Here is a 22504-nt window from a genome sequence, read left to right as displayed (position 1 = left end):
ATGTGGTAAGTGACCCCAAACTCAATTTACAACTTATATTTTACTATACTAAGGTTTATGAGTGTAGGTGTTCACATACACTTAAATTTGGGCGGACAAATAATAAAGTGTTCACATACACTTAAATTTGGGCAGACAAATTATAAAGTGTTCACGTATACCTAAGTTTGGGCAGTCAGTTTATAAAGTGTTCACATCAAGAGGACCAATTTTTAATGAAACTTGGCCATTACTCAAAGTGGGCAGCCCACCAAGCAATAATAGCTCCACAAGTTGCTATTCTGGAAGGGGGAGGCCAAAAGCAACTAGGCGCCTCCTTTCCAGCTGGTTTTGGAGGTGGAACACCCTAGGACTTCACACAGTTGTTAGTTTGGCATGCACAACAGCTCTAAGGGCTGGTCGACTCCTCCCAGGGCTGATTTATAGCTGGCTGCTTGCCTCCATAGCTGCTACAAATAAAAGCGATTCCTCTCTCTCTCTCTCTCACAGCAGGCGACCACTTCTCGCTTCTCTACAGGGCTGGTCGACTCCTCCCAGGGCTGATTTATAGCTGGCTGCTTGCCTCCATAGCTGCTATAGATAAAAGCGATTCCTCTCTCTCTCTCTCTCTCTCTCTCTCTCTCTCTCTCTCTCAACAGGTGACCACTTCTCGCTTCTCTACAGGACTGGTCGACTACTGTACAGCAGGTTTCGAGGATGTGTTTTGATGCTCCGAAGGCTCGGGGTTCAAGGCAAACAATAGGGCACCCATATCATCTCTTGGGGTGACCAGGATAGCATGTTTGTGGGCTGAAAACAGTGCTGTTTAGTCCGATTCAGCAGGGTTCTTTGCAACAAATTCGAAGGCAAACAATATCTAAACCTACGTGAAGCCTAAGGGTAGAACCTTTGGGTGGCCAGAGTCAAGGTTTTCATGGCTGATTATTGGGGACAGGACTACTACTAGAGGGTGTGATCATGTACTAAAGGGCTATGCCCGAGGAACTCTTGGAAGGCTGAGATTGAAGTCTCAGGCAATTGTTTGATTTATTCTGGATGTATCTGGTGCCAACCTGAAAAGTGTTTACTCTTTGGCACCCATTCTCTTGGTAATAAAGATACCTAGGGGGGGCTGGCCCTACTTCAGCCCCTAGTGTTGTGTTTTGTGCAGGTTTTCATATTGTTGTTTCAGTGGTTTCAAAGTATGATTATGTATTATCAAATGCTATGTCCTGCCATGCATCCTCTACCCATCCTGCAACTGAGCAAGTACCTGTGAACCTCGACAACAGCTCTCGTCACCAAATGACCTAGCCTGCCTCTACAGGAATGCCGATTTCAACTTGTATACACCATGCTCCCAAATTAATGCTCATCCTAGGGATGAAGACTCATGTGCTTGTACCCTGTAATCCAGAAGGCCATCTGCCTAGGGAATAGGAGTGGCTCACCTTGCCAAGTAACCACATCTCCCCCTCAAGGTGAACACCCTGAGAACCTAAAGGAAACACCTGTACGCCAGCAAAACTATGATGAACTGGCACAAACTCATAGACCCCCTCTGCTATCGAGAAAGGACTAACTGTCTTCCACGCACACCTCAAGGATGTGAATCCAAGTGTGCACCCATGAGTCTGAAAACTCTGACAAAGCAAGGGCTCAAGGCCATGTGGGAAGGCACCATTCCTGGAAAAGAACGCCTGCCTCCACTGCCTCCAAACACGCAGATGAGATAATGCAAAAAACACTACTGTAACCAGCCGGCAGCACGTGTACCAAGAAGAAGAGAGGAAGAGGAAAACACAGCACCTCCTCTGGAGAAAAACGCAGCCATGCTGCCCAGCACCTCCCCTGGAGAAAAACGCTGCAATGCTGCCCAGCACCTCCTCTGGAGAAAAAACCGCAGCCCTTCACCTGCTCACAAGGGCAGAAAACGCAGCCAAAAGGGTACCTCCTCTAGCCGCCCCAGACCTGCAGAAAACGCAGCCAGTAGGGGGTGCCCTGTACCTCCTCCAGCCGCCCCAGACAAAGCCAAAACGCTCCCTCCTCAGCAACCAGCAGTATCAAAAAAACACAGAAATCCTTCTCTCTAAAAAAAATTGCCAAAACATCATTTGTAGAAGAGCCTCAACCTGGTGCTCTGATACCATGTCAAAAGTGCACAGTGTGAAGAAACAGCACTTTTCCAGCCCTAAAAAGGGACTCTTTGGTTATTTTATATTTCAAATTTTTGGGGTTTTTGTCTTGGCTGCTGGCCTACACCTTTATGGTGACCGACCAGCACCCCCCTTTACTATAAATAGCATTGCCCATACCTCATTATCCATGTACCACTTCATCGCCATATCAGGTACCATCTGTCCGCCTACAAGCAAAGGCTCTCATCTGCGTTTTCCTCTGCTGGTCCAGGCCGCCTACTTCAGGGCTCACATCAGCCAACATCAGGCCATATTCTGGCGCTTACATCAGGCCTTCTTCTGCTCACACCTGCGTTTCACCTCAGCATATGTCAGCGCCTACATCAGAGCATATATCAGCATTTATACATCAGCTTACATCAGCGTTTATCTTCAGCAGACATCTGCGTTTTGCTGCAGCTCACATCAGCCGCTTACATCAGGCTTACGTCAGGGTTTATATCAACGTTTATCCCAGCCTTCTTCAGCGCATACATCAGAGCTCACATCCACCATATCTTGTGCGTTTTGGCACAGCCCTTGGGACAGCAGCCCTCTCTGCTACCTTGGGACAGCAGCCCTCTCTGCTTCAAGTATGCAGCACCCGTGTCACCAGAGCTTGTACCACTCGGGACGGCAGCCCTCTCTGCTGCACATCGGGATGGCAGCCCTCTCTGCTACACATTGGGGTTTATATCAGCGTTTATCTCAGCCTTCTTCAGCGCATACATCAAGGCTCACATCCAGCATATCTTGTGCGTTTTGGCACAACCCTTGGGACAGCAGCCCTCTCTGCTACTTCGGGACAACAGCCCTCTTTTCGACCTTGGGACGGCAGCCCTCTCTGCTTCAAGTACGCAGCACCCGCGTCACCAGAGCTTGCACCACTCGGGACGGCAGCCCTCTCTACTCTAAGTACGCAGCACCCGTGTCACCAGAGCTTGCACCACTCGGGACGGCAGCCCTCTCTGCTCTAGCTACCATAGTAGCAACGGAACGGGAACGGGAACGGAACGAAAGCACCACCAGGGGAACGGGAACGAGAAAAAGGGGGAACGGGAACGAGGGGGAACGGAAACAGGGAACGACCTAGATAATTCCTAGAAATGACGATAAATCTTAACATACAATGCTCATTTATATAACCAAATCAGAGACACACTAAAGTCTAGTGCACCATAATTTGCATGGCTAGATACTAACACTGAACAGATCTCACAAGTCAAAATAAATTAGCCCACATCATACATGACATAAGTGACAAAAAGCACAAAATGTGGCCCACATGGCACAGCCTAGATAAAAGAAACAATCCAAGTCCAAAGTCCAAGCCTCAAGGTGACATGCACATTGCAAATAGTAAGGAGATATCATGCATGGCTACTGCCAGTGATGCCATCAAGGAGACTATCATCTATGTCATCCAAGAAAGCCATATCATCAAGACCAACATCTGCAGCATCCAAATCTTCAATCCCATCCTGACCAGGATCTGCAAGTCCATGTGTCTCCTCATCATCCGAGGACTCCTCATCAAGCAATATAAACTTCTCTGGTTTGGGAGATGCCGTATCACCAAGCAAGCGCAAATTAGCACTTACAAAAATCAAGTCATTGACTTGTTTTGTCCCAAATTTGTTCCTCTTCTTGGATGCAACATGGCCGAACACACTCCATAGCTGCTCAATCGGAGAGGAGCTTGCACCTTCAAACAAGATCCTTACTGCCAATGATTGAAGCTGTGGTGTACGAGCCCCATAATCCTCCCACCATAAAGCAGCCCCTATCTTAAACCTATCTCTCTGAGCATCAGCCGATCCAAACCTTCCCAACTTGCTGCGATAAAATCCAAGTTGGTCTTTCACCAACCTTCGTTTATCTGCATCACGAACCTGCCTAGAAAGCACTGTCTCCCAACCATCCATCACCTCATCATCGGCCTCTTGTCCACATCCTTGGAACTCGGGATCCAAGACATACGCTGCAGCATGCATAGGAGAATGATAACCATTCCATCGTGCTTCACATAATTCTCGAACCTCTGCATATTTCTCATCAGACAAGCCCATTTCCCCTATTTTCTCGATCATTCGGTCAGCCCCCTCATAAACCTTGCCAATGCATGGCTCTCGTCCATCTGCAATCCGCATCAAGCGCATGATCGGCTTCATCATAGCATTGATAGTATTGACTTCATCCCAAAATGTGAAGTCTTGTATGGTTCTTGCAACCTCTATGCCGGCTCTTGAGCGAGAAAGTGCCCATCCCATCCACTCATTGCATACAACCAACTGCTTCAAAGGCAATTGCACTTTGGATAACCTCTTCATCATGAGAAAGTTATAACCAAAGCGTGTCTCTGAGTACTTCAAGAGATCCTTTTTGGCCGATCTCTTGCGGAATTCATTCAAAATAAACTGATGGTTTTGAATGAAGCTTATTATCTCCTTGCCTTTTTGAATGTGTGGATCAACCCATGGCAAGCTGCCAACATCCTTCAATAAGTTGCTCAAACAATGAGCAAAGCATGGACTGAATGTGATATGCAGATACCTGTCTTCAAGCTTAAGACCAGCTGCTCTATTTGTTGCCTCACCATCAGCTAAGAACTGAATAACATTCTCTGGTCCAACTTTCTCAATACCTTCGGCCCACTCTTCCACAAGCTGATCTGCAATTTTTCCAGTCCCAGAAGCATCATGTGAGGAAATGAATTGCATTCTTCCTCGAGAATAAGCAACCATGCCATGAATGGACCTTTTTCGAGTGTCACTCCAACCATCTGCAATAAGTGACACACCATTCTTTGCCCAACTTTCATGCACAGACTCTAAAGCACATTCAATTGCAGCTTTCTCCTTTTGCAACAAGGTGGTGCGTATGGTCTCATATGAAGGAGGCTTGTATGTTGGGCCATACCGTGCAATCTCCTGGACCATTTCAATGAAATATGGAGACCTGGCAACATTGAATGCTACATGATCATGATAAAAGAACCTTGCAACAGCTGCATCTACCCTCTCTTTCTTGCGGGGATCCCAAGCTGCTCCCAAGGTTTGCTGCTTGCCGGAACTTGCACCCATAGACTGCGAATCTTGGGAAAATGCAAAGCTCCCAAGTCCTCCATACTGTTGTCCATCTCCCAAGTGTACATCTTCCCCTTGTCTACTGAAGTAAGATGCATCAATTGCCGGTTTCTTTCGTGCACATGCTTTCTCCTCTTCACTTGGGTACTTTGTCAAAAGCTCTCTACGCATTTCAGGTGGTCCCTGGGCATTTGTTCACTTGTGCTTTTTCATTGTTCACATGGCATAGATGTGCTCTCACACGGTTTGCTCCTCCTGACTTCTCTTTGTTACATTGCTTGCATTTCCATCGTGTTGCACCTCCCTTAGATGAATACCTTTCTAGCCTTTCAACCTCGTCCCACCAAGTAGCATTCGAAGCTGATCGCTTTGAGCCCGAGTAAGCCATGATGTCTGCAAATTCAGGCAAAAAGTTGAATAGGCTTTCAAAGTTAACCATTCCAGAGAAATGAGTCCTTTTTTTTCTTCTGTTTAATGGGGAGAGACTGTGCACTGTGCAGTGTGAAGGGCACCAAAAGTTCAAAGTTCAAACAAAAAAAGAGAGAGAGAAGAAAGAGAAAAGCTTCTTGCTGCCTTGCCTTTTAGATGACTGTAGTCTGCACAGTGCAAGGGCTGGGGGCTGGCTGCCGGGCGACTGTACTATGCAGTACAGAATGTCAGGACTCACAAGTTCAGAACAGCTGCTGTACGGGGCCCGGGCAGGACAGTACGGGCGCTGGCGGCTGTACTCGTGGAGTCGTGGACAGCAACGGCGTGAACTCCGAAAAGCGACGGGCGGCGAAAGGCGTACGGATTTGTGCGAATTCCCGAAAAGCGCCTAGCGCAAGGCTTACGGGCTTCATTTTTTTTTTAAAAAAAATACACGTCATCTGCACGTTCCCACGTGGGGGAACGGCAGGCTAGCGTTCCCTGGCCCATTCCACCTACCGTTCCGCCAACGTTCCCTGCCGTTCCACCTTTTTTCGACCACCTCCACGTTCCACCATACGTTTCCAGCGTTCCACTGGTCCACGCGATGGGGGAACGCGTTCCACCGTTCCCAATGGGGGGAAACGGGGTTCCCCTGCTACTATGCTAGCTACACAGCACCCGTGTCATTAGAGACTGCACCACCATCATCGTCATCATCGACGTTACCTTTTTCCGCTGCCACTATCACCTTAGAGTGCTTTGCCACACATCGACGCGAGCCTTCGTCATCGACCGTGCTTCAGCTCCGACATCCTTCTCTGCTTCAGCACTGGTCTTCTTTTTGCTCAGAGTCACCTCTCATATGAGGGCTCTTGTACATATCTGCACTCACCTTTTTATATATATTCACTCACATATTTCATGCTGTGTGATTTTACTCTGATCTCTCGTATATCTGGTCCTTCCGTCCTTTTGCCCTCACATGGTATCAGAGCTACCGTGAGCAAAGGGATTGAAGACCTCGAGAGCACACAGCAGGATCGTCTACCCGCACTCCCGGAGGACCGATTCTTCTCACCAAAAGATGCTTCTCCAAACTGTGATCTGGACCACATAGGGACTGGGATTTCTTACTAAGTGGAGGATCTTGTTCAAGATCATACTTTGGGAGACGATCAACCCATGCACATCACCTCATCCACACCACCTTTGCCATCACGATCGCCCTCTCCGACTTTATCAGATCTTGTTTCCAAACGGGGATACATTCCTTCTACCATTGTGTGTGCGACCCTCGCTTCTTTCATCTTCTCTCATGGTCCCTTTTTGGCTTGAGAGGGGGTGTGAAGAAAAAGCACTTTTCCAGCCCTAAAAAGGGACTTTTTGGTTATTTTATATTTCAAATTTTTGGGGTTTTTGTCTTGGCTGCTGGCCTACACCTTTATGGTGACCGACCAGCACCCCCCTTTACTATAAATAGCATTGCCCATACCTCATTATCCATGTACCACTTCATCGCCATATCAAGTACCATCTGGCCGCCTACAAGCACAAGCTCTCATCTGCGTTTTCCTCTGCTGGTCCAGGCCACCTACTTCAGGGCTCACATCAGCCAACATCAGGCTGTATTCTGGCGCTTACATCAGGCCTTCTTCTGCTCACATCTGCATTTCACCTCAACATATGTAAGCGTATACATCAGCTTACATCAGCGTTTTGCTTCAGCACACATCTGCGTTTTGCTGCGCTTTACATCAGCCCACATCTGCCCTTACATCAGGCTTATGTCAAGGTTTATATCAATGTTTATCTCAGCCTTCTTCAGCGCATACATCAAGGCTCACATCCAGCATATCTTGTGTGTTTTGGCACAGCCCTTGGGACAGCAGCCCTCTCTGCTACTTCGGGACAGCAGCCCTCTTTGCTATACATCGGAACGGCAGCCCTCTCTGCTACACATCAGGACGGCAGCCCTCTCTGGTACGCAACACCCGTGTCACCAGAGCTTGCACCACTTGGGACGGCAGCCTTCTCTGCTCCAGGTACGCAACACCCGTGTCATTAGAGACTGCACCACCAGCATCGTCATCGACGTTACCTTTTTCCGCTGCCACTATCACCTCGGAGTGCTTTGTCACACATCGACGTGAGCCTTCGTCATCGACGGTGCTTCAGCTCCAACGTCCTTCTTTGCTTCAGCACTGGTCTTCTTTTTGCTCAAGAGTCACATCTCATATGAGGGCTCTTGTACATATCTGCACTCACCTTTTTATATATATTCACTCACATATTTCATGCTGTGTGATTTTACTCTGATCTCTCCTATATCTGGTCCTTCCGACCTTTTGCCCTCACACACAGCGGAAAACGTGAGACATAGGCACAGAGAGAGAAATGAATCTGAATATAATGATGAAAGAAGCAATGATATAAACAGCCATGTGCAAGGGGTGGTCTCCATAGGTGAGGTCATGATGAACAACTACTCTCGTAAGGGAGGACCCGGGCCTAGAAGCCCCAATCGAGGTATGTAGAGCTAAATAAGAGCCTGGCTTTTATAGCCCCTATAGGAGCTGGCCGACTTGCTCGTAAAGAAACCAAGGTTGCAGCCGTACGTACGTACGGATCGATCCGTACCGCACGGACCGTACGGTACGGAACAGTACGCGTACGGAACAGTACGCGTACGGATCGATCCGTACGGTTTTTTTTTTAAAACCCCTTTTTGACCTTCAACGTACGAATTTGGGCTTATTTCGGAATTTCGCCTGCAGTGCTCTATTTCGCTGTCTCTGCACACTGTGCACATTGCAACCAGGTAATTCTCACGCTCTCTCTCGCTCATGGCCTTGGTCCATCATGATGCATCTCTGTCTCGTACTGTACTCTCTCTCTCTCTCTCTCTCTCTCTCTCTCTCTCTCTCTCTCTCTCTCTACCGCGAGCGGCCAATGTACTACATGATTAATCCGCGAGCGGCCAATGTACTACATGATTAATCTCGTCTCTCTCTCGCTCCCTCCCGAGTCCCTCTCCCTCTCTCTCTCTCTCTTTCCTCCTTTGGAGTATGCTCTAAGCTCTCCCTCTCTCTCTCTCTCTCTTTCTTCCTTTGGAGTATGCTCTAAGCTCTCTCTCTCTCTCTTTCTTTGTGTCACACAGCTTCCAGGATCCAATATGCCGAAGCCATGCAACCCCTACTGGCAGGAGCACACCAATGTCATCCGTGTTATTAATACGCCGACCCAAGCTGGTTCTGGCACGCGTAGATAGTGGTGGGTGCAAGCAAGTGCCGCAAGATATCAGAGACAAGCTCATTGCTGAGAATTCATCAACAGCAAAGGGTTCAAAGAAGGTAAGGGGCAGCCAACACACTCAAGATGCACTTCATGATGCGCTCGTGGGGAGATGGGTGATTCTTCCACACAGGATAGCCAGCCTACAGGGGGCAGAAAGAGGGCCCGTGTCATGCAGGAGGGTGATGAGGATGATGATGCACATGTGCTGAGACAGAGTACTTTGCCTTCACGTGCGTCATCTCTTTCGTGGGTGAAAGAGAGACAAAAAGTGGCTGAGATGGAGATTGCTTGCACTCTTGTGGAGTGCAACATCTCCTTCAATGTACTGAGAACTGATCAATGGAAGAGAATGGTGAGGGCCATAGCAGAGGTTGGCCACACAGACTCGTGGTCCGGGGTGGAGTATAACAAAATGCATACCACAATGCTTGAAGAGCAGAAAGCCTTGATAGACAAGGCATTGGTACCTGTCAAGGCAAGATGGCAGTCTTTTGGGTGCACCATCATATCTGATGGCTGGAGTGATATGCGTAGACGACACATTATCAATATTTTGGTGTCCTCATGTCTTGGCACGTACTTCTTGCGGGCTGTGGATGCAGGAAAGACAGGAGAATCCATCAGTGCTGAGTTTATTTATCACCACATCAGACAGGCAATTTTGGATATTGGGCCAGAGAATGTGGTCCAAGTGGTGACAGAACAATGCTTCAAATTGCAAGCGTATGGGTGAATTGGTCGAGGCAGAGTTTCCTCGCATTGCTTGGACTCCTTGTGCTGCACATTGCTTGGACCTGCTGATGGAGGATATTGGAAAGTTGCCATGGGTGCAACCTGATGTTGCAGATGCCACGAAGATTACTACATTTTTTCGAAAAAAACATCAGGCTTTGGCCATCTTCAGGAGCCATAGTGCACTTGATATGGTGCGACCCTCGAAGACTAGGTTTTCTTATATGTTCCTGGTCTTGCAGAGGCTTTTTAGATTGCGGAGCAGCGTGTCAGAGACGAGCAGGCGGATATTATACGACTCCTTCATAGAGAGTTGGAGAGCATCGATCGCGGTGTCACAAGGTCACGCGCACGGGCTTTGGCGATACCTTTGCGTGAGGAAGCTGCAGATTCAGAGAGCGCTAGACGGAGGAGCATTCATCGGGGGAAGCTGCCTGTTCGTACGCAGCGGACTCAGGCGAATGAGGCTGTCACTCTCATTCATACTCAAAGTGAGCCAGGAGATGATGATGTAGCACATGGATCTCATGATACATCTTTCACATCATCACGTGTCCGTGATGGCAGAGCCTGAGTATGACGACGAGGGCAATGTCCTGATAGATGGGGACTTGCTCTCTTCTGGTGCATCGTCATCATCATCATCTGATGAGGAGTTTTGACTCTTAGATCACGTTTCATTGTGGAGTCTAGACTCTGGACTAGCCCTTATGGGCCTTTTGAGGACATTTCTATGATGTAGTGTTGCAGCTTGCTATGTAGTATGTGCATTGTATTCAGTTTGTTTTGATGCATTTGCAGCCTTTTAACATGGATGAGAGTCGAGACTTTTGTTGTGTAAACACTCATTCATCAGTTTATATAGAGCTAAGAGTGGTGATTGGTGATTGAAGATTGATCTCTGATTGAAAACTGGTTTTGGTATCTGATGTTTGATTTCTGAAGTAACAAGTTTTACAACGTGCGGCAAGGGTTTTGTGATTACTAATCAAATGCGTATTAGCAAAGACCTTATTAGATTGTCTTGTAGGTCTCTCTCACAATTTAAAATGTATTTGGATCTTTTTATGTTTATTTTGATATGAAACGCCATATAGATTGATATTTTTTACAATGGTACGTATTTTTACGTACACAAAAATTTTATCTGTACAGAACAACGTACAAATACGTACCGTACATTACGTACATTACGTACACATCAACTATGAAAGAAACTCACAACTAGCTAAATGAGAAAAGTGAAAAATGGGTGGCCAACCCTACAACCAAGGTCCCTGAACATGAGGGAAAAATATGGTGCTGCCCATGATAAATCTAGGCACCCCTGATACATAACTTGGGCACACTACCAAGAGATGAATAATGCTAACACCTTCCCCTTCCCTGCTGCCTGTTGGGCCCCCCATCCTCCTACCCATTGCGCCCCTAGTCCTTTATCTGAAGTAGATGTCCAACGTCTGTCCTCTATAGCCTCTCCAAAGGCCACCACCCTCATCTATATGTTCATTGGCAGCAGACCCACCCAAAGCAAATTCACAATCTCCTGCAAGCCATGTCACCAGCAAGCATGGCTAGATTCTGATTCCCCATTGCTTCTTCTTCTTGGGCCTCCTGAAGGAGTATCGTGATCTTCTCCTGGTGATAGATCGTAGCTTTGATTAGGTGATTAAGACCCTCCGAACAATGGCAGCTGCCATGGTTTAGGCTGCAAGCCTCCTGTCCATCCAATTGGTCATATGCTGAAAAAAACTCCCTGTACACTTCTAGATCCCCGGCATAGATGGTTCTCTATTCACACAGCCAATAGAGTTCTTAAGGCTCCCCGGCCAGTGCCTTGTCTATCACAAGATGGGACACAGCGTAGTATTCCCCCAGTGCCGCTCCAGCGGCGGGCAGCTGCCAACAGTCATGGCCATACGGCCCTGCACCAAAGAGACCCACCCAGCATGGAGGCCCCACACCAGAGCATCCTGCCCTGCCCCCTTCACTGCCAGACTCCTTGTCACTGATGTTCAGCATTATAATACTGAAACCAACTAGCATTGTATATGGCTTAGAAGATACAGGACTGCAGATCTCATTTCTAGCCTCAAGAGATTGCCAGACTACATTACATGGGGGTCGGTTACATGGTTTGTTGACATGGAAGCACAAGTATACTTGAGGGTAGCTCCACAAATATATCCTACTTATGGCATGGTATACATTGCAACCCTGGTACGAGATTCTCCCTTCAGACCATATCACTCGGTATTAAATAAAGATTGGGAGATACTTGAGAGTTTGATGGGCCTGGCAGAATGCATAAAGGCTATCGAGGGTAAGCCAACTAAGACCCTTGCAAACAGATACTTGAGAGTTTGACGGGCCTGGCAGAATGCATAAAGGCTATTGAGGTTGTTTGCAGACCTTTAGCTGTTGTTCAGTCGTGACACATCTCTCACATGCTTCCTTGTGTGGAGTAGGAAAGATATTTGTAGACGGACTGTTTTCTTAAGCATTTGGGGTAGAGGCCCCTTTCCCTCCATCTCTGGTGGCATCATCATATTTCTGACTGAAGTGACTGCGACTGTCAGGTATCATGAGGCAAGTGAGCACATACCTTGACTAAGAGGCATTCCTGATTTCTACTAGGAAAGCAAAAAATTCAGGTTTCTTTCACAGTGTTTTGGGAAAGAGGGGCAGTCATTTCCTTAAATCTATTATAAAGGCTGCACAGTAAAGTTTGTGGCGGTTACTTTCAAACAAAACAAAACAAAAAATCATGCTCAGATTTTTATTTAAAAAATGTGAATGCCAAGAGATTACCAATCAGCTGGTTGTTGCTTGATATAATAGAGCGTAGTCGTGGAGCATTGCAAAGATTGTTTGGGAAAAAACCGCCAATGAAATTCCCACTGATGATAAAAATCTGAAGATTTGGAAGACTCCCAAAAGCTTTCGGGATGACACCTTGGAACCGATTATTGCTCAAATCCAGAGTTTCGAGGCTGTAAAGGTAACCAAAATCATTAGGGATTTCACCATCGATGCTGTTGGATGAAAGGTTGAGATGCTTCAGTCTTGTCAAGCTTCCTAATCCATCTCTCAGAGCAAACTCCAGGCCTTTACCTGCAGGGGGCGTATATGCACTCAAAAACCATATCAAACATGATACAACATCCTAATGCTTCGGCCATAGCTCTGCTGGCCCTACTCTCTTTCTCCTAAAGCATCCATGCTCTTCTCATTTAGAGGGAATGCAACCTTCCCATGTTGTTCTTCTATGTAACCATTGTCCCATGAATTCTCTCTCTCTCTCTCTCTCTCTCTCTCTCTCTCTCTCTCTCTCTCTCTCTGGGGGAAGGAGCTTGTAGCCCAAAGGTGCAGTTTTATAACTCGGACAGAGAAGGTCCCGAGTTCAACCCCTGCTGGCCACCGCCACAAGTTCAAAATCGCCTTAGGGTGGACAAGTCTCTGTCACACACACACACACACACACACATACACAGACAGAGCCAAGCCATTATCCTCATGAAGTGTTCGTAGCCAAGCACTCGATGTAAATCAATCTCTCTCTCTCTCTCTCTCTCACACACACACACATAACCAAGCCATTGCTCTCATGAGGTGTTCGTAGCCACACACTCGTTGGGAATGCAACCCTAACCGAATGAGGAATTATCGTGATTTAATGGGGATACCTCACCTGCAAGGTCGATGGCTTCGACGCGTTTGGTCCCCCAGACGCAGGAGATCCCACTCCAACTGCAGACGCTGGGGGCGGCTGCGCGGTACCAGGTTGCGAGAGCCCCCGAGCCGCCCCTGGTGATCCACGACTTCAAGCGGAGAAGCACCTCTGCGTCGTCCCCTCGGATGGTGGTGCACTCGAGGAATAGCAGGAGCGTGAGAGCGATTTTGAGGAGAGCAAACATGCCAATCTTTGGGTGGTGCATCACCTCATGAACGCGGCGTTATGTATGCATACAGATGGAAAAGTTGCAGAGGCTCGAACCCAAGACCTAAGACTTGTATGTGTATATAAATAATTTTTTACATAAGCCATTTATGTATGACACTTTACATGCTAAAGGATCATAAACAAATTTTGTGGAAATTGCAAAATTAAGACCTAAGGGGTATTGTCCACATAGAAGGCTTATGTTGAAGAGTATTTTTCTTTTCCTTTGGGACATAACGTCTCTCTTTTGTTTTGCACTATTAAATACAATCATAGCTGTCTAAAGTTTGATTGCACTTATTAGATATGAAAGTGCAAAGTGTAAGGTGCAATTATGAAATGTAAGTTATTTTTCCACCATTCAGTACATGTTAAAGTGAGGCATTCATTAAATTTTTAAGAAATCATATCATATCATCTCTCTCTCTCTCTCTCTCTCTCTCTCTCTCTCTCTCTCTCTCTCTCTCTCTCTCTCTCTCTCTCTCTCTCTCTCTCTCTCTCTCTCTCGCATAGTGGAACAACTCAATAAAGACTTCAACAAAGAAATAACATAATTATAGATAACCAAAGCAAGGTTAGCAGTCATTGACTAGAGGAGCCAACAGAAGTTTACGAGCACATTAAGGAAACAATGAAAGCTTGAGAAGAACATGTTATGCAGGAACTAGAGGAAGTATGGTGCAGGCAGGAAGAAGAACATGTTATGCAAGAAACAATGCAAGCTTGAGAAGAACATGTTATGCAGGAACTAGAGGAAGTATGGTGCATGCAGGAAGAAGAAATGGTAGCAATCCTATGGGTTTTGCCCCCCACATGTAGTTTATTCCTTGTCCTTTCATCTAGCAAACTCGAATCAAACAATGACACTGATCCAATAAACAGGGGGCAAAAGCAAATCCTTCAACCACAAGGCTACACATGTTGACATCAGTGCAATGGAGTCCTCAAATCACACATGCACATCAATGCGGGAATCCGTCAAAGAAGAAAATGCAAAGCTCAAAGCAAAACTAAATGGAGCACATGGTTAAGGGAAAGATGGTAGTGCATGAAATGCCTAAACAGAAGAAAGAAATAAAGCTTTTGACCTAGATCACTAACATGTCTCAACAATATGTCCACCACAAAAAATCAAAGAACAAGCCATACTATTGATCAAAAACCTGAGAACAAAAGAAGATGAGATGATAGCTGTCAAACTGCTCAATATGAATGATGAGCAACAAAACAAAGAATATGAAGAGCAACAAAGCAAGGATATGGAAAGATTAACAAAAACGAAATGCAAAAAATAGATGGAAATGAAGGCAGAAGGAGTTATGGCAAAGAGAACACGGGAATCTAAGCAGAAAATCTTAAATCAAATAGTTCCCCAACATACCTAGGCAGATAAAGACGAAATAAAAAATCTGGAGGCATAAATAGTCACCCTCGAGGAATGTGGGAAGAAGTAGTATTTTAAAGTGTACTCACATGCATATCTTTAAAACACACACTAATGCCTGAGCACAAAGTCTTTGTGAAGAAGTCATTGTCATGTCCTTGCCACATGGATTATAAATTGTGATTCATATGCATATTCTACTCTCCAAGAGCATCAAAACAATGTGCTCTATAACAAATATCTTACATCAATCACATGACCACATTGCCATCAACCTTGAAAATTTTCTTTGCAATTAAAGCAATGGTTCCCCAAGAGCTTGAAGACTATAAGGCTAGATGTAGTATGCAAGATGGCATCAACATGGGGGAGGAGAATGTGATGCTAGAAATTCCTTCATGAGAGCACAACAAGACCATTTTTGTACAAGCTCCAGTGGCCATTTTGTTGCATGTAAGCGCAAGTTGTTTTGTTTTTGGTTTCTCCCCCAACTTGTCAATCATAAGAGTATTATAAATTTATGTATAAAATTTGAATTAACTAATTAATGCAAATCGAAATTCAGGGACCATGTCACCAAGGTGTAGCGAAGTGTTAGCTTGATTCTAAGATTCATTTTTTTCTTGAAGGCTGGAGATGTAGGATTGTTATAGTTGTTCCTCTTGCTATATTTGTTTGTGTCCTTCCGCCACTCGAACAAAAACTCTAGATCTTTTACTTCTCGAGAAAGTTAGTCTTTGTTGTTTGTGAGCTCTGTTATTATTTGGTGTAGACTTTTCACTTTGGCATTGTCTGCATTTAGCTCCTTGGTTTTGGTTTGTCGACATGCACACTGTTATCTATCCTTGCAATATTTCCTTCTCTATTACTATTACACTCTGTTGTATTATATTTGTTGGTGTGCAGTGGTTGACATACACTGTTTGTGGCAGAGGCATTGATGAATTCTAAAGCAGAAGTTAGATTTGAGTTGAAAATAATGACAAAATAAGTGGCAAGAAAAACAGAAGAATTGATGAGTGAAGAGGACGTAGGGAGTGGGGACTGAAACGAAAGAGATTGTGGTTAATGTTTTGGTGGAGGTGACGGATTGGGTGATGGCCACAGAAAGGGAGGAGTTTGGTATAGTGGACTCTGTCCTAGGCTGTTCTTGTTTTTGGGATCTTTTGTGCTCGTGTGTGTCTATGCTTTCGTGCCGTTGTCAACAGCCAGCAGGTTTTGTCCTAGGCTTTTTCTACTTGGGGGCGGTAGTTTTTGGTACCCCAAAATAAAATAAAAAGTCTTGTACCTTATTCTGGGGTAGCCATCGACACTGAAGCTAGAGTTGAAACTAGTTCGAGGTTTACCCTTCGCATGGATGCTAGCATAGAGAATTAGCATAGTAGGGAGTGGTGGGGTGGAGGGTGATTGGACACATGATGAAGTCTTGATTGAACCTTTGTAGACTTTTGTGCAGCAGGAGGATGGTTGTCCATGCAATTTTTCACATTTTTTTTGTGGCATGGAGGAGCGTCAAAGGATTTCTTGCTCATGTAAATTAGTTTTGCAATAGATTGATTGTTTCCACATAGAACTTCAACTACTTTTTGTCTATCTGTGTCCGGGCAGTTTGCTATCTTATAATATTTTTCCTCCTTCCTTTACAAACATTTGAGCATATCAAAGTCTTTAGTCGATGCCACATCTTGTACTCTTTTCCCTCCTTCCTTACAAATGTTTGAGCATATTAGAGTCTTCAATCGAGGCCACATCTGTGATTCCTTCCTATGGAGAGCCCAAATGTTTGAGCATATTAGAGTCTCTTTAGCGAAGAGACATATGTGATTCCTTCCTATGGACATGCTAAAGACTTTTGCAATTAAGTTCTCATTGAAGTTAACTACTTCTCCAATGTTGTGTTTCACCTATTGGTTTTATTGAAGGGAGGAAAATTATTCAGAGGCAAGGATATTGCTATGTTACAGAAGCAAGGTGCTTAAGGCTAACTGTGTCTAGCCATCACTCATGATCATTTGCTATAATAAAGGCTATCAAGGGTTAAAACTCCACCATCCTCTTTGTTAGTAGATGGTTAGTGGATATGTATGTAGAGTTACATCATGCAGGGGGAAGAAAGGCTATCAGGGGTTAGAACTCCACCATCGTGCTTGTTAGTAGATGGTTAATGGATGTGTATGTAGAGGTACATTGTGTAGGGGAAGTAGGGGAAAATTGATGTCTTGAGAGTGTAGAAAGCAGTGTTTAATATAATAAAATAGATGAAATTATTCTTATATGCATGGATATGTGTGAATTAAAATAATATTGTGCCATTGGGTTGCGGTCCCTCTCACCCCCCAACACCGCCTCAAGATCCTAGTTTATGCGGTGATAATGGCAAGATGCGGCATGTTGGTATCATATCACTTCCTCAAGCCTTGCCATTATGAGTAGCCTTAAACCTAAGAAAGTCCGTACGTAAAGAAACAATGAATTCTCTACAAACAATCCAAAATAGCTCAAATTTTTAATGCATGAGATTTGACTGTGCATTAATGACATAGGGCGTGATAGACTATGAGGGCATAAGTGTGGTGCTCCATGTGACTAGGGTAATCAGATTTAGTGTGTATACTAATCTGATTTCGTTGCAATGTGGAGTTTGTTGTTTGTTATTTACTTGTGGATTTATGCGCATGATTTTTTGGAGTCTCTTTGGAGTAGAGACAAAAGGACAAATCCATTTATTGAGTTTGGCAACTTCAAATCATCCAATGTTATCAGTTCAAAAGTTTTGATACCAAATTTCTTTGAAATAACTTTTGGTCCCAATCATCTCAGTTTTAACTTCCCAAGGTGTGGACCATCTTTAATATTGAACAAGAGGATTGGATGTCCCTCCTCAAAAATTATGAGCTTCGTGATTCTGTCTACCCATAATTTTTGTCTCTTTGCACTATTTCTCTTTTCAATTGACTCCTCAATCTTTGTTCACCTGGTGCGAGCAATTGTTGCATTAGATGATTGACAAACTCATCGAGGCTAAGATTTTTCGCCATAGTAATTCTATAGCTTGCCACCATGTTCAAGTCAAGAACTTGCCTTAGCATTGCCTAATCATGTGTCATTGGGCAAGCAAATAGAGATTGTCCTTCACACAATGGTTCTCTCTTAGAAAATGCGAGGGAAGAAGAAGGAGCTAATGCAAGAGGGAATCCTATAAACAAACCTATTCAAGCAAGCATCCATTTAACATGCATGTATCCAATAGCATACAAGAAAGCAAGAGTGAAGACGAGACGATCTCACAAAGGATAATTGTGTATTTCTTATTGTCAAAATGGCTTATACACAAGTGACTATTTTGCACACTAGGTCGAGCTGAACTTAAATGGTCTGGTCTCTATTACTAGTCAAGTATGTGCTCAAAGTCCTTAAACTTTCCCTATTTGACATTAAGCTCAATGAAAGGCCACTTTTTATGTTTCAATGTCATCTTATAAAAGATAAGTGGTTAAGATGGCAAAGCACCTTATGGTAGGTTGGGCAATAGGTGAAACCATGTTAACCTACGAAGTAGTTAACATACCCCTCTTCCTAATGGTAATTGCATACTCATATCACCCAAGTCGGTCACCCATTAACCTTAGGTATCCGAAAGTAATCATTCAAGAAAATCCTAGAAGTTCCTACTCCCATGCCTATCTAAGAAGTAGAAAGCCTACTGGTAAGGAAACCTTATCCCAAGACAGCTCAAGATCTCCCAAGTCCTCATTTTTTACATGGGAAAAAGCCTTATTCACAAAGATATTGATGCATCTACATCACTTCGAATCCATGATCAAAAGAAGTCGTTGCTCATCTAATAGCAATGTAATCAAGTGTGTAACCCACTAAGGTCAAGTTGCCCTGTGGTGGGTGGACGCCAAAACGTGCCAAGGGCATAAGAGTTGAGAGTCATGTGGTGAAAGGCTAAAACGACCCAAGAATAAGTCCTAAGCACCTTACATCTTCTCTTCATTGTGTTCTCAAGGTGTACTTGCTTGTGCCAGAGGGGCAAGCATAAAGGTCAAGTCAAGTCGCTATGCGGATGCGATAGGATAAAGTCCAAGTTAAGCTGAAGGAGTGGCTTATGTGAATACTTTCTCATGAAGTTTTGATGGCAACCCAGGAATCTTGTATGAGAAACTAATGGCTTGGTGACAACATGGGGCAAATAATCTTTAACAACTTTATGATGATCCACCTCCAAATGTTTGGTTTCACATGGAAGATTCTAAGGATTTGTATGTAATATTATGTATTGGGTGTGAGAACGAGTGAACTGTTTATTGTAAATACCATGTGTTTATATAATCTATAAATACATTGGTATTGGTTATAGTGCTAGATGTATATAGAATGGGTGATGAGGCATAAAATAGGAGTGGGCCTTATGTCTACATAGAATGGTATGTTAACCACATATTGGTAAACACATTCCTATGACAACTATGTCCGCACACTTATGTAATGGGCACCGACACTATATATTATAAATCCCATCATTTGATGAGGAAAATGCCCTAAAGACGCTCCCAAGTATTGAGATTCGATGGACATACAAGAGGATCCTAGTCAGCTGGCCAAACCATAGAGAAAAGCCTTGTAACTATGTTTTGGGTGCCTCGGGTCACTTACTCCCGAGCAGCCTAGTGGGAAAAGGATTGAAACTATAAAAGCCAATTTCTCTTGTTTGTAACTCATTCTCCCATTTGTGCAATAGAAGTGGAGTGTTCTCTCTCTCCCTCTCTCTTGCAACTCTAATCTAGCATGTGTGGTGTGTTTAGGGTTAGGGTTTGGGAGTGATTAGTGCTAATTAATTGCTCCCTCTTGCTTCGCACTTGTTCCCTCTTGCTTCCTCTCTCTCCCTTTTGCGGAGTGATTACCAATGTGATCCTCTTGCGGAGTGATTAGGGCTACCAACGTGATCTTCTTCTCTCTGTGGAGATCCCACACAATCTTTATGAGAGAGCTTGCATCGCCTGTTTCCTGAGCCAAAGAGGGAACCACGAAATGGGCTGGCAAGAGCAAGCTCTTTGGCATGCGGTTTTTTAAAATATTTTTTTGATGTATTTTGATGTTGTGCATAGTTTTTGTTAATGTTTTTGTTGTGATTCATGTATAGCTTTGTATTTGGAGTAGGATTACTACTTGTTGTTGTGAAAAACCTCGAGATTTGGGTGATTAGAGAGCCTAATCAAGAGGATTTTTGCTTAAACTTAGATTATTTTTCTTGATTTTTAGCTTAATGTTGTTTCTTTTGCTTAATTCCTTTACATAGGTAGGTTAGCATTGTTAGATAGAACATTAATCCATCAAAAAACCCCCAAAAAACCCATAAATTATCTTTTAATTTTTATTAATTATCACTGATCTATTGGGGTTAGTGTGATTAGTGAACTGAAAGAGAGCAACTAACCAAAAAATTGAGCCTAATTGCTTCTAATTAGACTAATTGGAGTGACATTAATGTTCTAAACACTTGCCTTGATCCTAATTAGGTCTCATTTGCCTAATTTCTCCTCTTTTGAGTGGGTTACTTAGAGACCTAATTAGTGAGATTATTTAGAGGTAATCACATCTTTGGATTAGCTTAAACATTGCTAATCCACCTATCAAATCCACATCCTTAAACTCCTCACCAATTAGGAGTAATTAAAGGGCAAAGAAGAGGGTTAAAGAGTGATTAACAAATGAGCTTAAGAAGATTAATCATTATTTAAGTTAGAGTGTCTCTAATTTAAAGGTAGCCTCTAACTTTAACCTTTTCCCACCTACTTGAAGATTTTGAATTTCTTGCCACAGCATGATTCGATCCATAACAGACCCGCCTGCATACACTCCCACTAGTCTAGAGTTGAACGGGGGAGGGAGGGAGACCGAGCACCGATTTTCAAATTTCAAACTTGCCATGGTTGTTCACAACTAAGGCCACAGGTTTACACTTCTAAGCATATGGTCGTACCAACCCATTTTTTTTTAAAAAAGCAAAAAAAAAAATTCCATGACCGTACCAACCTAAGTATACAGACACACCATTAAAAAAAAGTAAAAAATAAAAAAATTTGCCACAACCGTACCTTCCTAAGCGTACACCCATAGTAAAAAATTACCCACAGGCATACCATCCTAAGTGTACGCCCGTACCAACCTAAGCATACGGCGCATCCTAAAAATGTTTTTTTCTTCAAAATTTTTAAATCTTTAGAGGTGCTTATGGTCTACCTCCCCGACTTACTAGGGTCATTTTTACACGCATTAAATGCCACAAAAGACCATTCTTAACCTTAAGGATACGTTCATGCACAAGGCAAAAGTGAGCTAAAACTCTTATTTTGGGCCCACATGCACACCATTGAAGCTTTTCTAAGCTTCCCCACAAACCATGGATGCCTTTCGGTTATGGTTGCATGTCCCCATTCCATTCGACCATAGCCCGGCCCCAATTAAACATTCAATGTGGGCACCACGCCACACATGTTTGGCCGGGAGGGCGAAACGATTTTTGAGGAGCCCTCATCTAGTGGGGCCCCTCCATACCTACACCCCAACGTGGATAGACACCCCGAGCACACTCACGTACCTTCTTCTCTATCCACCATAGATCTCTCTTTGGTGTAGGTTAATACAATAAAGTTGTGTCAGGTACATCCCCTCTTTGCACAATTTTTACAAGTATTGCATTTTCTTGAAAGAATGCTCTTTCATACCATCAGAATTTGCACCATGAATCTCATCATTCACTAAATTAGACTCACCAAATCGAGCATACCCATTTGAGTAAATGTAAGGTGTAGTTATTGGATCTACATGACGATAATTTGGTTGATCAAATGAGCTTTTAATCATAGGGTCCAAATTGAATCTATCAGAGCTTGCTTGTAATAAGAACCCTGATGTGCTCCAGGCTCCTTATTGTTTGGGCATAACAAGGCTAGCATTCAGGCTAAACAGTTAATCCTAGCATGAACTAGGTTATTGGGTTATAGATAGTTGGGTTGTGCCTGAGTTTCTCTATGTGAGACTAAGACTTTGGGAGAGGGGCCTCCCAACCAGTGATTGGATAGCCCATTCGTTAGTTGCATCAGGAGTCTAGGTGACTTGGAGTGTATGGTATGGGATATGCATACTTTTGGGATATGGCTGCTAGCGTTGTGCTATCTCTAGCTTGGGGGTAGCTTACTATTGTATCTAGTTTGCAGCCTATGTTTGGGAGGCAAGTGCTAACCCACCTTTGTCCTCATGGTGACTGTGAAATTATTTGCAATCATGGATTACAGGTACTAAGTTTGCTTAACAGTTATGTTTGTGTAGGGATCTTGGGCACACTTGGGTAAGTGGAGTTCTTACCTTGGGTGTTTTTCAAAGGCTCTTCTGTTAGTGATATTGGAGCATAAGGCCAATCAACATTGGCTTGTCTCTACTAAAGTCATGATAATTTGCCACCAAGATTGTGCAAGGCCATGTTCATTGAAAA

General features: G+C 44.1%; 1 protein-coding gene across 5 annotated transcripts in view; it reads right to left on the bottom strand.

The window, feature by feature from the left end:
* Nucleotides 1-13654, bottom strand: part of LOC147604701 (uncharacterized) — a 32101-nt gene extending 18447 nt beyond the window's left edge. For all 5 annotated transcript variants that reach the window (XM_086794683.1, XM_086794684.1, XM_086794685.1 and 2 more), the window contains exons 1-2: nt 13371-13654; nt 12491-12793 (exon numbers count right to left, since the gene is read on the bottom strand). In XM_086794683.1, coding sequence (XP_086650809.1) covers nt 12491-12793; nt 13371-13617 — 550 coding nt within the window. In that variant the 5' untranslated portion in view covers nt 13618-13654. The remainder of the gene's footprint in view (nt 1-12490; nt 12794-13370) is intronic.
* Nucleotides 13655-22504: the final 8850 nt, after the last annotated feature.

Source organism: Cibotium barometz, chromosome 61, assembly GCF_041138505.1.
Source record: "Cibotium barometz isolate CiBa-2024 chromosome 61, ASM4113850v1, whole genome shotgun sequence".
Classification (NCBI taxonomy): Eukaryota; Viridiplantae; Streptophyta; class Polypodiopsida; order Cyatheales; family Cibotiaceae; genus Cibotium; species Cibotium barometz.
This window is presented reverse-complemented; position numbering and strand designations above follow the sequence as displayed.